The sequence below is a fragment of the Balaenoptera ricei genome, chromosome 9 (assembly GCF_028023285.1).
Source record: "Balaenoptera ricei isolate mBalRic1 chromosome 9, mBalRic1.hap2, whole genome shotgun sequence".
NCBI classification, from domain to species: Eukaryota; Metazoa; Chordata; class Mammalia; order Artiodactyla; family Balaenopteridae; genus Balaenoptera; species Balaenoptera ricei.
In genome coordinates this window covers 61,274,562-61,288,566 of record NC_082647.1, presented here as the reverse complement: position 1 = coordinate 61,288,566, position 14,005 = coordinate 61,274,562, and the positions used below count along the sequence as shown (strand labels likewise).

Genomic DNA, 14,005 nt, shown 5'->3' with positions numbered 1-14,005 from the left:
AAATGGCACAGAAAAGCAAATTTTATATAGTTCTTAACTATATACATGTATGTCTCTCATAATCATTAATACTGGTTTCTTGTTAACTGTTTCTTTACTGCGTGCAGTGAAATTGCACGCAGAGGCTAGCAAACAATGAATCAATATGGCTGAAGGTGACCTAAGAAACCACAGAGCAAAGGGTCTTCTCTGCTTTCATTGTGCAGGCAAGCCAGAGGTACAAAAGAAGAAAAATCCAAGAGATCCCATCAGCGTTGCAGCTTGTTTTTGATTTTTCCTTTGCAGTTTTCTAAGTGCTCTGAGATATAGAAGACAATGTCTGGGAAAAGGAAATCCAAATCTGATGATCCAGAAATGGAGCATTTTGGAACAACTAAGGGAAGCAGGAAGGATCCTAATGCTCCCAAGTAGCCACTACTGGGAGTGTTCTGTTCAGAGTTCCACCCTGAGATCAAATCCACAAACCCTGGCATCTCCACTGAAGACCAAACAGATGTGGAGTAATCTGATAGCAAAAAAAGCAGCCTTACAATAATAAGGTAGTGAGGCTGAAGGAGAAATAGGAAAAAGATTTGGCCAATGCAGGAAAATCTGATGGTGCAAAGGAGACAGATGTTGCCTAAAAAAAGGAAGATGAAGAGGATGACAGGAGGAAGTAAAGAAGAAGGAGGTTGAGAAAGAGGAGGATAGAGAAATAAACTTGAGTATCTAACTCCACATGAATTCCAGAGTAGGGAAAAACACAATAAACTTCTTGGAGATGGCTCTGCCCTCATTAGATTTAATTACAAAATTCGAATATAATCATATTGCAGTTTCTAAAAGTGCACTAGAAATTTTAAGTAATTTACATGAAGTAGCCAAGAGTGTTATTAGTACCCTGAAATTGTATCAAAGTTGTATATATTTCCAAATATTTTAAAATAAGACGTTTTTCTCACTCTGTGCATCTTACTTAGCCTAGTAAAAGCATTTAAATATATTCATGGTGTTTTTTAAGTGGTGTTAACTATGGTTATTGGCTAGAAATCCTGCATTATCAACTGTACATATCTATACCTTATAGAATGAATAAGTAGGCAGCCAGGCTGGGAAGTGTGAGGCAGTGAACAAGGTACCTTTTGGAGGGGTTAGAGCTTTGGGTCTGTGCTGTAAGGCTGGACCCACTGATGCTGCATGCTGATGTTACTATACTTGTCTGTTTATAAATTTATTTATTTATTTATTTATTTATTTTTGGCTGCATTGGGTCTTCATTGCTGTGCGCGGGCTTTCTTTTTAGTTGCAGCAATCCAGGGCTACTCTTCGTTGCAGTGCACTGGCCTCTCATTAAGGTGGCTTCTCTTGTTGCGGAGCACAGGCTCTAGGTGCGTGGGCTTCAGCAGTTGTGGCACATGGGCTCAGCAGTTGTGGCTCGCGGGCTCTACAGCACAGACTCAATAGTTGTGGCACACGGGCTTAGTTGCTCCGCGGCATGTGGGATCTTCCCCAGACCGGGGCTCGAAGCCATGTCCCCTGCATTGGCAGGCGGATTCTTAACCACTGCGCCACCGGGGAAGCCCTATAGTTGTTTTTATATATACGTATTTGCCATGCCATCAGCTGCCATTCTTACTTTGGAAAGGGGAAAGTTCCTATGAGAAGTGTGTGATTTTTTTTTTATTCAATGGGATAGTTTTAAACAAACTAGACAACTTCATCTTCAGCAAAGTGAAGAGTCACTGCAGCAAAGTCCAGAAAGCTTTGCTACTTAAACGTACAATATACAACATTCTGCTATTTTTTGTTTATAATGATGAAATGTTTTTTGAAAAAAAAATAGACCATGTATATGTTTAAAATTATTCAAATAAAGCATAAATATTTTAGTGTTTGAAAGCTTAGAAGTCAAAATTCAATTTATTTTAGAAATGCTTCAAGTTCTACTAATTTAGGATTAGGGAAGACCAAAAACTTCTAAATAAGATAAATATGATCCTCCCTTGGGAACTGAGCTAAAAAAATCAACACACAATGGGAAACATCTGAATTCTCTCAGGCGCAGAAGACCAATTAGGTAGCTTAATCTATCAACACACTGATAATAATAATAATGCTTTGGCAGAAAAAAATGTGCTTAAAATAAAAATAAAGTATCAAGAGGGGGCAAACTTCCTAATGTGTGTTCAGCACTGTCCAAGAAAAAAGGGCAGTGAAGCATGAGGACCCACAATGTTTTCTACTGTAAACTAAATGGATGTTTTCTACTACAAGGCCTGATGAAAAATCTCTCATGCCTACCCAGTTCCCATTATTTTAATTCCATGTTTACCAACCATGGCAACCTTCTAAACGTTAATTCAGTTTCCTAGAAAGCTTAATAGAGGTCCACAATCCCTTACTTGCAATTCTGAAGTCAAAGAAGTTTCAAAAAACAAAAGCTCTTTCAGAACTCATCTGGTAGCAAATCCGGACCTAAATCGACATGAAGCGTTTATTTACTCTGCTTAATATGAACTGTCAAATGCTTTACTGCAGAAATATTAATGTACTTGATTACAGGGTACTACTCCAGATCCCACAGGGGTGTGTCTTAAAATTCAATCATACTCCTTCTTACCTTTCTAAAATCTAAAAAATTCTAAATTCTGAGACACCTCTGAAAGAAGTGTCCCTGGATCTAAATATGAATATTCTGACTCCTGGAAAAGGAGAGCCCTCTTCATCAGCCCCCACTCCCCAACCCAGAGAAATCAGCATTCTAGCTTATACTTCAGTATTACATAAATTTAGTTAGTGTGAATCTGAAGTCAATATTTGATCATCTCTGGGTATGCTGATAAAGTCCAATTCCAAATGTACAAGATCAATTACCAGGACTTACAATGACAATCTTGGGTGGCACAAACCTACCTAGAATCTCCTTCCTAAGCCTACTGGTTTCCAAGCCACCTTCCATCCTCTCTGACCTGCCAGAAGACAAACCAACAGTTAACCAATTTCCTCTGCCAGTCCTAATACACTGTCAGCCTTCATGCAACCTTCTACAATACTTAGAAAAAGAAAAGGTAAAAAATGAAAATAGATTTCTAACAGTTATTAAGTAGCAACTTAATTTTGATTAAATTAAGTTACTGGAGAATTATGACTATTTAAGTATGATCTCTAAGAAATTAACATGAGAAGATTCTTCACGTTGCTTAAAAAGACAAAACTATACCAGATAGATGGCCCTGATGACTCTTTTCTGACCTCAGTTTAGACCCCTAAAGATTCTAAATTCTAAATATGTCTTCTAGTGGTTAAGGAAAAAAGAGTAACTAGATAAAGTTTAATTTTTAATCTATACATGTTTATTCTCTCCCAGCAATGCTTTGTAGTTTTCAGTGTAGAGGTCTGTACATCCTTTGTCTGAATTTTCCCTAAGCATTTCATATTTTTTGATGGTAAGTGATATTTAAAAAGTTTAATTTCCTAGTTTTCACTGCTAGTATATAAAAGTACAGTTAATTTTTATATATTGATCACGTATCATACAACCTTGCTAAACTGACTTATTAAATTCCAGAAGTTTTTTAGTAGATTACATCAAATTGTCTACATAATCATATCTCCTGTGAATAAAGGCAGTTTTATTTCTTTCTTTTCAATCTGGATGCCTTTTATTTCTTCTCTTATTTCAGTGGCCATTTACAATAACGAATAAAAAGTCTACACATTTAGATTGTTTTAATTTTACAAAACTCAGCAAGAAATAATTAAAATATATAGCTGACATTATTTATTAAACATGAAGAAGTCTAAGTTTAACCTACAAAATTTAAAGGGCAAAATTAGGAACTATATTTATAAGGTGCTAGTTGACTCAATGTATGTGTCTTCCTGTGCTTTGTGACACAAGACTGGTAACAAAAATGCTGAGTATATCCAACTGCATTGTTTAAAATCACATTTATTGGCTTTCTTATAATTACTAAAGTAGCACATGATCTGGAATTTTGAGGTACAAGGAAGAAAATTATAATCATCCTTAATCCCAGCACCCAAAGATAAACACTGTTTATTTTTAATTGTATCATGAGCAGTTTTTATACCATTAATTCTTCTGAAACACCATTACTAAGAGCTGCATACTAACCCATCCATCATATGGCTATGTTATAATTTCATTCTTCTGCCATCACTGGACATCTATACTGATGTAAATTTTTCACTATTACCATATACATTCAACACAGCAGTTAAATTCATATATAAATCAGAGAATGACCTCTTATTAGAGTCCCTTTTGCCCATTCCTGTATTAAAGCTGTTAAGTGTTTTCCCAGTCCAAGCTAAGTTCTTTTTATACTAATGCTATCAATCATCTATCACATTAATCCCAAACACATTCCATTTGCCTTTTTATTTTAACTATTTTTTAATTCAGGAATTATTAATTTTATGTTAATGGTAAGTATTACAAAGAGAAATAAAATGTACTGTACTTTTATTGTCCGTGGTATCACTATGGTAACACATAACCCTAAAACTAAAAGATTAAAGAGAAAAATCAGTGGTGCCAATGAAAAGTGTAAAGTGGGTTAAGCCGTTTGATATAGTTTTAATTCATCTCCTAATATAATCATATCTTAGAGGTAAAAGAGAACTTTTTGGTCCATCTGTAATTTCAAGGGTAAAATATTACTTCCCTTACTAAGACAACTGAAGCCAAAAATCACACAGGAAATATATGTGCCTGACTAGCACAATAGTTTAACAGTTACATTGCAGCAACTTCTATTCTCATGCCATTAATGAAAAAAATCTTTGAGAAAGAAATGTGTCGCAATTAGCATCTTGGGCTAATAAAACATACAAATAAATCATTACCTAAACAATACCTAAACATTTCCTAATTATGCTAGAGGTGTATTAGATAGAAACATGATTTAAAAAATCTTCCCTATCCCTTAGGAAAAATACCAAAAATGGAAAACAAACCAAATATACAAATAAACTGTAATAAGCAAACAAGCAAAATTCAAAGAAAAAAATATATAATCATTTTACATTAAACAAAAGCTGAATAGTCTTTTGGAAACATTAATTTCCAAAATCTTAACTGATTTTCATGAGGTGAGAGCACAAGATTTTCATCGTACCTAGTTGTGTGGCACCAAACAAGTCATTTTACTTCTACAGGCCTTAGTTTCTTCATCTTTAAAATGAAAAAACTGAGAATCCCCAGTTTGAGATGGCAGATTGGAGAAATCACAGAAGCTTATTTCTTATTTCTTCTCCCTTCCAAAACTCCACTGAACTGATAATAGAAAAACTTTTAAAGGAGCGATCCATAATGACTAAGAAAGGAGCCATTAGAAGCCAAGAGATTTCAATAAGGTTCTCAAGATGGAAAGCAGGTGGAGAAGTTTAACTAATAAAACAGCCTAAATAGAAGCAGCCACAGCTTAGAAAACAAAACAGAGAATAACAGCTGAAGATAAAGCCAAACTGCCAGAACCAACTGAACACAAACACCAGGGAGGTAAAGAAAATGAGGCGCAAGAAGCAAATCCAAGGGAGATTTACTGAAACTCTGTAATCCTAAAAGTCATTTTCTAATCAACAAGCCTACCTATATGCAGAGTTCTCAGTTTCTTGTTGCTTTACTTGTAAATTTGGACAGATAACCAAATTCACAAGATACCTGAAACCTGAAAGATACCAAAATAAAATGAAAAATGTCCCCAGAACAGATAAATTAAGGAATAGTAAAGAATATATTGCTCTTTATTATAAGCCCTCCCACACTAATTTTTTTTAACCACATATATACATTACTTTGGTTTTTCAAAAAAGCTTAAGAGCATTAACCGAAAAAACAAGTTTACTGAAGCAATGTGAAGCCCCTTTCAGTCAATTCTAATACTCCCTATGTAAAACTTCAGACATTTGTTCTTATTAAGCAAGCGTAAAATAATTTATCTCATAAAATAATAAGTAAACCAGTAAAATCAATATTATGCATATATATATAATCCTTTTATTAAATTCTATGCAAAAACTTCAAATTCTTAAGTCTGTGTGGTATATAGACATACACACACCCCTACACACACACAGATCTGTTTTAGAACCATAACTACTAGCATATTATCATGCTATTACCATTATTTTAAATCTATAAATTCCAATAACTTTAAAATCACTTAAATAAAAGGACGTACCTCTATGTTCCAGTAATATAGTATAAAGTCAATAATATATGCAATGTTGATCAAACTATGATTTTTAAAAACATCTTAATTTACTTTATAACATAAGCACTGTTAAAACACATCTGACACCAATAAAAGTTAAGTATTTCTAAACAAAAAATACCGTAATAGCTTCCAAATACTTCAGAAATGAAAACAAAACAAAAAAAATTTTATGTTCCAAGGATATACTGTTTCAAATCCTCACCTTCACCCCTTTTTCAACCATTAGTTAAGGACCAGAGTATGGCTAAAATTTTTTAAGTGGTAAAGCTTAATGTAGAAAAAACACATGTGTGACATATCACCATTCAATAAACCATCACCATCCAATAAACCATCACAAAAACACTACACTGAGTAACATGCAGAATAAACAGGACAACTAAGAGGTTCCCAGATGACTCCCTCATACTTGGTAGATGATCCCCCACACATACTATCCATCTATTGGACAGAGAGGTAATTCATTCCTTTTCTCCCACAAACTAAAATACAAAGTTCAAATCAGGATGTTCAAAAGCAACAAAATGAGGTCCTCAAATTAGGTAAGAGAGACGTACAATTATAAAAACTGCAAAATACCCATCCAACCCTAATTATATTAAGTTAAGGAAACTCTAAATATAGATGACATGCAACGTAATCATACATTTTTTAATCTGATGATCCACTTCAAAGTCATAAGATATCCCACATGAGTTACACATGGACAGTTACATGAAAATTGAAGCATTTCCTCCTCTCTAAAATGAATACAACAAAATAAAACAAAAAAGCAAATATTATGATAAAGACTATCATACAAATCTAAAGACTTAAACATAATCAGGAAGGGTAAAAGTATGTTCTTTTGCAGAAGTAGCTTAGGAACAATTGAGTACAGAAAAAGAAAAGAACAGAACAGTTCCAGCACTACACTACTACCTTCATTCTCTTTAACTCCTAAATGTTAGTGGTCTATCTTTGACCACTATCTATCTAGCTTCCCCTGTTACACCCAGCCTGGGCACTTTAATTCACACCTTTGGACCATCAATTACAAATAATGAATTCCAAATCTCTATCTCCAGCCACAATCTGTCTCCTGAGTATCAGAGTAAATATATCTCAGAACATCTCCACCTGACTGTCCCACCAGAATTTTTAACACAAAAATGTACCATACTGAACTCATCCCCCACCTGCTCCTCCTATATACTTATTCTGGTTATTGGTATCGTATTCCAAAACTTGAGAGTTATCCATCCTATGGCCACCCCTCTAATTAATCCTGTATCAGTCACCAAGTCAAATCCCATTCTACCTTAAAAAGGGTAACACAAAAACCCATACTCTCCATCCTCAGCACCTCTGTCTTGGTTCAGGCACATACATACTTGGGATTAATACATCTCTCCTAACAGTTCTCCCTACCTTCAATTTGTCTCATTCTTCAATCATTCCTTTCTATTGCTGTTAAAGTGATCTTTCTAGAATATAATTTGAATCATTTCACCACTGCTTAAAATCTTTCAATGATTCAAAATAAAGACCTAAAATCCTTAGCAGAATATCCTGTCTCTTGTCACCTCTTTAGCTTTCTCTCTTCCTTATCTCCCATGTAATACATTAAATTCTAAACACATCACTGCAGATCCTGGAAAAAGTCATACTGTTTCTTACCTCAATACCTCTGCATAGGTTATTCCCTCTTTCTAGAGAGTCTTTTTCTTGACAAGGTAACTCTGACCTGCTCAAACCTCAGCTTAGACATTACATGTGGCCTCAGCTTCCTCCATTCCCTCCTTGCCCCTACAGCACTTCAGAGACACCCTTTCATACTATAATCGTCTATTATACTCTAAACATGGACACCATAAAAGTAAAATACACATATTATTCATTGTTGTGTCCTACAATGCCTAGCACTTTGCCTGGCAATAAGTGATCAATAACTATTTAAAGAGTGTTTAAGCATTTTGCTTTTTCCAGAAACTTCCACTATAAACCTCCCCCAAGAGACACAGAGCAAAGCAGCTACTTAAGGAAAACAATGGAAACCAGGCAAGAAAACAACAGACATAAATAAATGGGGCAAAAAAATTAAAAATTAAACACACGGAGTTTTTTCAAAGTGGCTCCTAAGGAGCTGTTTTTTGTCTCACATTCTAACACAAACGTCTTTTACTTGCTATTTAATTTTCAACATTTATTCTAATTTCCCAGAAAATAGTGGTAAGAAGTTCTTCTCTCCACAACTGGGTCGGCACAGAAAGAAAAATGGAAAGCATTACCTAAAACAGCTATTCTTCAAAACTGAGCATAGTCAGAACTTTAAAAGTGCCATAATAAGTAAGACCCCCCTGATCTACCCAGCCCCAATTCCACTTTTAACAGTTGTCCCCTAAAAGGCTTGGGAATAAGATTACAAGGGGTATTTTACTAACCAGTTATCAAACATCTCTCCCTGAACTTAACATTTTTTCTCTATGGTAAGGAATTACATAAATTCATTATTTACTCTGTAAATATGCATTTACATTTTTATCCTTAAGATAAAATGAAATACTTTGCTCTTACCTTCCCCCAAAGGTCCTTGAACAGAAATTTCAAGAGATGAATTTGCTCTAATATTTGCCACAGTTTTCTGTGATCACAGATGAAGGGAATAGAGAACTCTCCTCCCAATACTGAGTCCTCTCATATTGCTGAACCTTCCCCTTTCTCTTCTCCAGTGGTATCCATACCCAACTTTGCCTTTTAAAGTAAAGCAAATTCAAGTTCATAAGTAATTTTAGAAGTGTGTGAAAGAATCCCAGAGACCAAATGCCACATAGCACTAGGAGAGTTTTTTGTGGGTTTGTTTGTTTTTTTAAGCTGAATTCCTGACACCAAGTCTCCTCGGTTGATCAACACATTTTTTTTTTTAAACGAGTTTTTTTTTAAATGTCTCTTTCCTCTAGCCTATTATCAATTTATTCTGGGTTCCTACTCTTTCCCTAAAAAGCTTCCCAGTTCTTAGGACCTCCCAAAGTGCCCTTATTTCTTCCCAACATAGAGCTAGACTTCTTCCTGTCCTGCCACAAACTGACTTGGCTTAAAAGATGTCACTTACATTTACATACACTAATTTAGAGGTGCATATTGTAAATACTGTTATGATTTTACAGATAAGAAAATAAGACTAGGAAAAGTGATCTGACACTTATTTATTAAAATAAATGCCGGTACCTGAATTTGAATCCAGTTCTTCTGGCTTCAAGAGCAAGTTACCATGTTAAAAGAAAGCAGTCTGCAGCAGTCTGCATTTTAAAAGAGTCAACTTCCCTGGCTCTAGGCAGCCTCACTACATCTAATACACACGATTTTTAGGCAAGTTCTAAATTTCACCATTGTCCTAAATGTCCCTCTTGCAAGCATCAATGAGTCTACAATAAAAATTCTGCAATTCAGTGAAAAAGTTCGGTGTTCACCCTAATGTTCACCCTGTGTTCACCCTTTATGATTTTTTTTTTTAAAAACAGACTTCAATAATCTCTGTAGCCATCAACTTTTTAGGCTGAAGAATTGCTTACCTCAGTTCTTAAACCAACAGTGCTTCACGCTTTCAAATACCTGTCGCTCTAATTGCCAATTTCATTCATTTCTTGATATTTGCAAATAACTAGGGGCAGTGCTGCATGGCTCCCAACCCCACGAAATACTCTAAATGAAATACTCTGAATATCATTTGACTTCACTCAAAAAAGGGAGGGAAAGTCTAAGGGTTAATCCCTAATGCATGTGTCTGCTTAAGATTTAGTGCAATGATGCAGAGCAATTCAACAGAATAACGTGACTTGAGACTACGAAGAAACCGACTTTCACCTGACTTACCTCTGACCAGCATTTTTGCCCACCGCTTGTAATTACCCCCAGTCTTATCCAATTTCTGTATCAGTCAACTGAGAATATTATTAAGACCCAACAAAGAACACTAGGATTTTAAAAATAGTAATTATAGAAACAAGCCTCTAAAACTCTGAAAACTAGTAACGAGAAAACCATTAATTTATCAATAGGCGCCCGCTACGTGCAAAGGCATTGGAGGAGACAAAAAAGCTGCCAAACGGTAAGCTCTTTAAGCACTTGACAGTGACATTCAATTTTGTAACCTCCATCCTCACCCCTCCAGCGCTTGGCAAAACTTGAACTGAATTGGACACGCTGTTGTAACGGGATGTGCTCCAGCGAGGAACCCGTGGGATAAACAGACCAGCTTGGGACGTAACTTTGGGAAGTAGTGTTTGAACGGCTTTGCGCTGTTTAATTCAAACGGAGCAGGCTGCCGCTGTGTTCGAGCTCGTGCGGCCCGGGGAAACCAGCCGGGCCAGGCGGTCTCTCCCAGAGACAAACCGGGACACCGCTGAGGGACCTCAAAGGTCTGGGGCGAAGAAAAGGGGGCAGTTACTTGCCTCCCATTCCTGCAAGAATCGCTCGGCCTCGTCAGAACCAACGGTCTTATGTCTCCTAAATTCGTCCTTCACGTACTGGTCACCAAGGGCTTTGAGGTCTGGGGGCAGAACCCGGTGCAGCAGCAAAATGCGCCGATACAAGGCCCGGACACGCGAGACGTGCCGAACAGACATAACTCCGCGCGTGGACCACAGGCCGCGCCTGCGCAGAGAGACCGCGCGCGCCTATCCTCCTTACAAGCCGAGTATAAGTAACCCAAACACAAGCGGAAGAGGGCGCGCGGCTTTCATCCGGTTTGGTCCGGCCTAATATCAGGACCTTCCGGAAACGCGAGCGGCAGCGGCGGGCAGAAATGGGCCGGTCCTTCTCTGAAATGGGCGTAGCTTTCGTGGAGCGCCAGGGCAGCAACCACTTAGGGGCTGCGTCTGGGGCGGAGGGGTCGTCACGCTTGCACGTCAAGCAGCCCACGCTTGTCACCCCTCAGTTACACCTCATCATCTTTACCATTCATCTTACCTCTTTCCCTCCTGATAAAGGCTTAAGAAAGGCTTCGTCAAAATCGGGTTCCTCCAGGAAGCCTTCCATGGTTGGCTAAAGACACTTCAGATGTCTTTGCAGTCTTCCTGCGTTCTGCGAGAGGGATCGGAATGGGATTAATCTCTCCATTCACGAGCCCACACACCCACGTACCTTGCACAGGGCTGTGCTCCTAATTTGTACCCTGAAGGCGTGGCCCGTTTCATGTAACTCAAGTGAGACCTGAGCCAGCAGGTTTCAATCCTTAGCTCAAGTCAAGTTGGCTTTAGAAGAATAATTAGAGAACATTTTAAATGTATTGTGTCCAAGGCCACGATCCAGGAGATTCTGATTAAATAGTCTGAGATGAAAACGTAGAATCAGAACGTTCACAAATCTTCATCTTTTACAACGGCGATACTGAGAGTGTGACCAATCAAAGCTGGCAGCAGTTTGGCCTCGTTCTTTCTGTCCCATCACACCTTTGGACCTTCAACAAATCCTGATGGCTCCACCAACAAAATGTATGCAGAATTCGATCATTTCTCACTACTCCCTATTCCACAATCGTCTCTCTTTACCGGATGCTGTAGTCACTTTTTGTGTTTCTGCTTCTGCCATGATCAACTTTGATCGTGATCCACCTAAACTGTAACAGCCTCTGCTACTGGTAGTATCTGGATGCCTTATAAATCCTTGCTGGTTCCCATCACTCTGACCATACCTTTTTACATAGCTTTTTATTAAATTATTAATAGGTTTAAAAAAAAAAAAACCATGTCACTACTCTGCTCGCCAAAATCCTCCAGTGGCTTCTCATTAGAGTAAAACACAAAGACTCTCCACTTCTTAGCTCTCTAAATTTTCTCCTACTGCTCTCTCCCTAGTTGGCCGATTCCAGCCACACTGGTCTTCAAAGCCCCTAATTCATCTTTGAACAGGCCAGGCACTCTCCCAACTGAGGGCCTTGGTATTTGCTCTTCCATCTGCTTGGAATGTTCTGCTTCAGGTATCTTCTTGGCTAACACCTTTATTTCGCTCAGCTCATTACTTCAGGTCTCTTTCTGATTAAGATCCTCCCTGGCAAGCGTATTTGATATTGCTACAACATCATGCTAAGAACTCCCTAAGCCCCCTCTCTGCTTTATTTTTCTCCGTAACACGTACATATTTTACTTGTTTGCTTATTGCCTGCCCCCTGCCTTGCCCCCACTAGATTACAAATTCCAGGAGGGCAGGGATTTTGTGATTTTAAGGGTGTCAAGTGATTTATATGACCTACTGGTGATGAAAGGGCAAGAATGTGGGAAAATTTATGTGATTCCCTCAGAGACCCCAGATTTTTGTTTATGCAAAGACTTTTTGAAATACAAAAAGACACACACCCCTCTACCAAGGGCAGGGACTTACTCATTTTAGTATTCTTTTCAGGGTCCACCGCAGTGCCTTACAAATAGTAAGCACTCTAATATTTATTACCTTGAATGGACTTTTTTCCTTTTGCTTAAATTTTAGAGAAATATTTGTTTAAAAGAACACAGAACATTTTTTTTAATGGATTTAATTTGGTTTTTTGACAAACCACATTCATGGCAAGGATTGAATGGCAGCATGGTTATTTTACTTCAGGAAATTTTCTTCTAACCATACTTCATCTCTTAATATCCCTGTAAATTAAAAATTAATTTCTTGTTCCAGTTTACTTTTTTTCTGGTTTCCTTTGGGGTTAAAGTACATGTATAATAAATGCTTCTTTTAGAGCCAAAGCTCTTATAAAAATGTGGGGAAAAATTCTGCCAGTAAATTAACAAAACATAACAATAAAAGAATTAATTCAGCATAAAGGGAGCAGAAAAGGTCCATAAAGCTTTGGGTAATCAATGCTCAAAAATGACAAATGATGGGTAAGAGAAAAGCCAAGACATAATGGTGTGGTTAGGCCTTGAGGAGAGGAATCAAGAATAACAGTGAGAAGAATGGTAGATGACCTTTATTTTTTTACAGTGGGCTGGACAATGAGTTATGTTTTGAGGACAAAATTTTCTATTTCTTTGACCTTCCAATTTAGGCTGACCAGTTTTCCTCTTGTGGTCAAAATAGCCATGAACTGAAAATAAGATCTGAGTTCTATTCCTGGCCACTAATCCAGATCAGTACACTTCATGCAGGCCTTTCCTTTATCCTTCCTCCATGTAATTCGTTTTCCTGTGTGTTATTCAGCAAGTCACTCAACCAATCTGCGCCTCGATTTTCTCACGTGTCAAATAAATTGGGTTAGGTAATTCTCAGTACCTTTCAACTCTGCTAGTCTAATCATGATTTCTCCCCAATCCCCTCCAAAATTTTTTGTAAAAGGAGAAGCAGATATGTACCCACTCTGAAATAATTGCTTTGAAAAGATTTTTGTTTAAGAAGGGGAAACTCCTCAAAACTTGAATCAAAGAGGTCTCCATATTTTCCTTTATGGAAGTGCAATTGACAAAGAAAAAATCAGGAGGGAAAATTGCTTTTGGAAATGCGTTTTACTTTAGTCATATTGAGTTTGCAGGGACAGCCTATGTTAAATGATGCATTGAACAAGTTGCCTAATAGTAAAAGTGCCGTTGGTCTAAGTCAGTGGTTTTCAACTTTGGCTGTATATTACAATCACCTGGGAAACTGGTTTAAAAAAACTGATAAGGCCCACTCCAAATCACTTGAATCAGCATCTTTGCGAGTGGGGTGAGGCATGGCTATTGCTTAGAAACCCCTCCAAGTGATTCTGATGTGCAGCCAGGATTGATAACCAATGGTCTGTTTCCAACTTGGAAACACCTGGGTTCCAGGAATAGTAC

General features: G+C 37.4%; 1 protein-coding gene across 1 annotated transcript in view; it reads right to left on the bottom strand.

The window, feature by feature from the left end:
• Positions 1-10,904, bottom strand: part of SDHAF3 (succinate dehydrogenase complex assembly factor 3) — a 90,522-nt gene extending 79,618 nt beyond the window's left edge. The window contains exon 1 of the mRNA XM_059932798.1: positions 10,655-10,904. Coding sequence (XP_059788781.1) covers positions 10,655-10,828 — 174 coding nt within the window. The 5' untranslated portion in view covers positions 10,829-10,904. The remainder of the gene's footprint in view (positions 1-10,654) is intronic.
• Between the last annotated feature and the right edge of the window lie 3,101 nt (positions 10,905-14,005).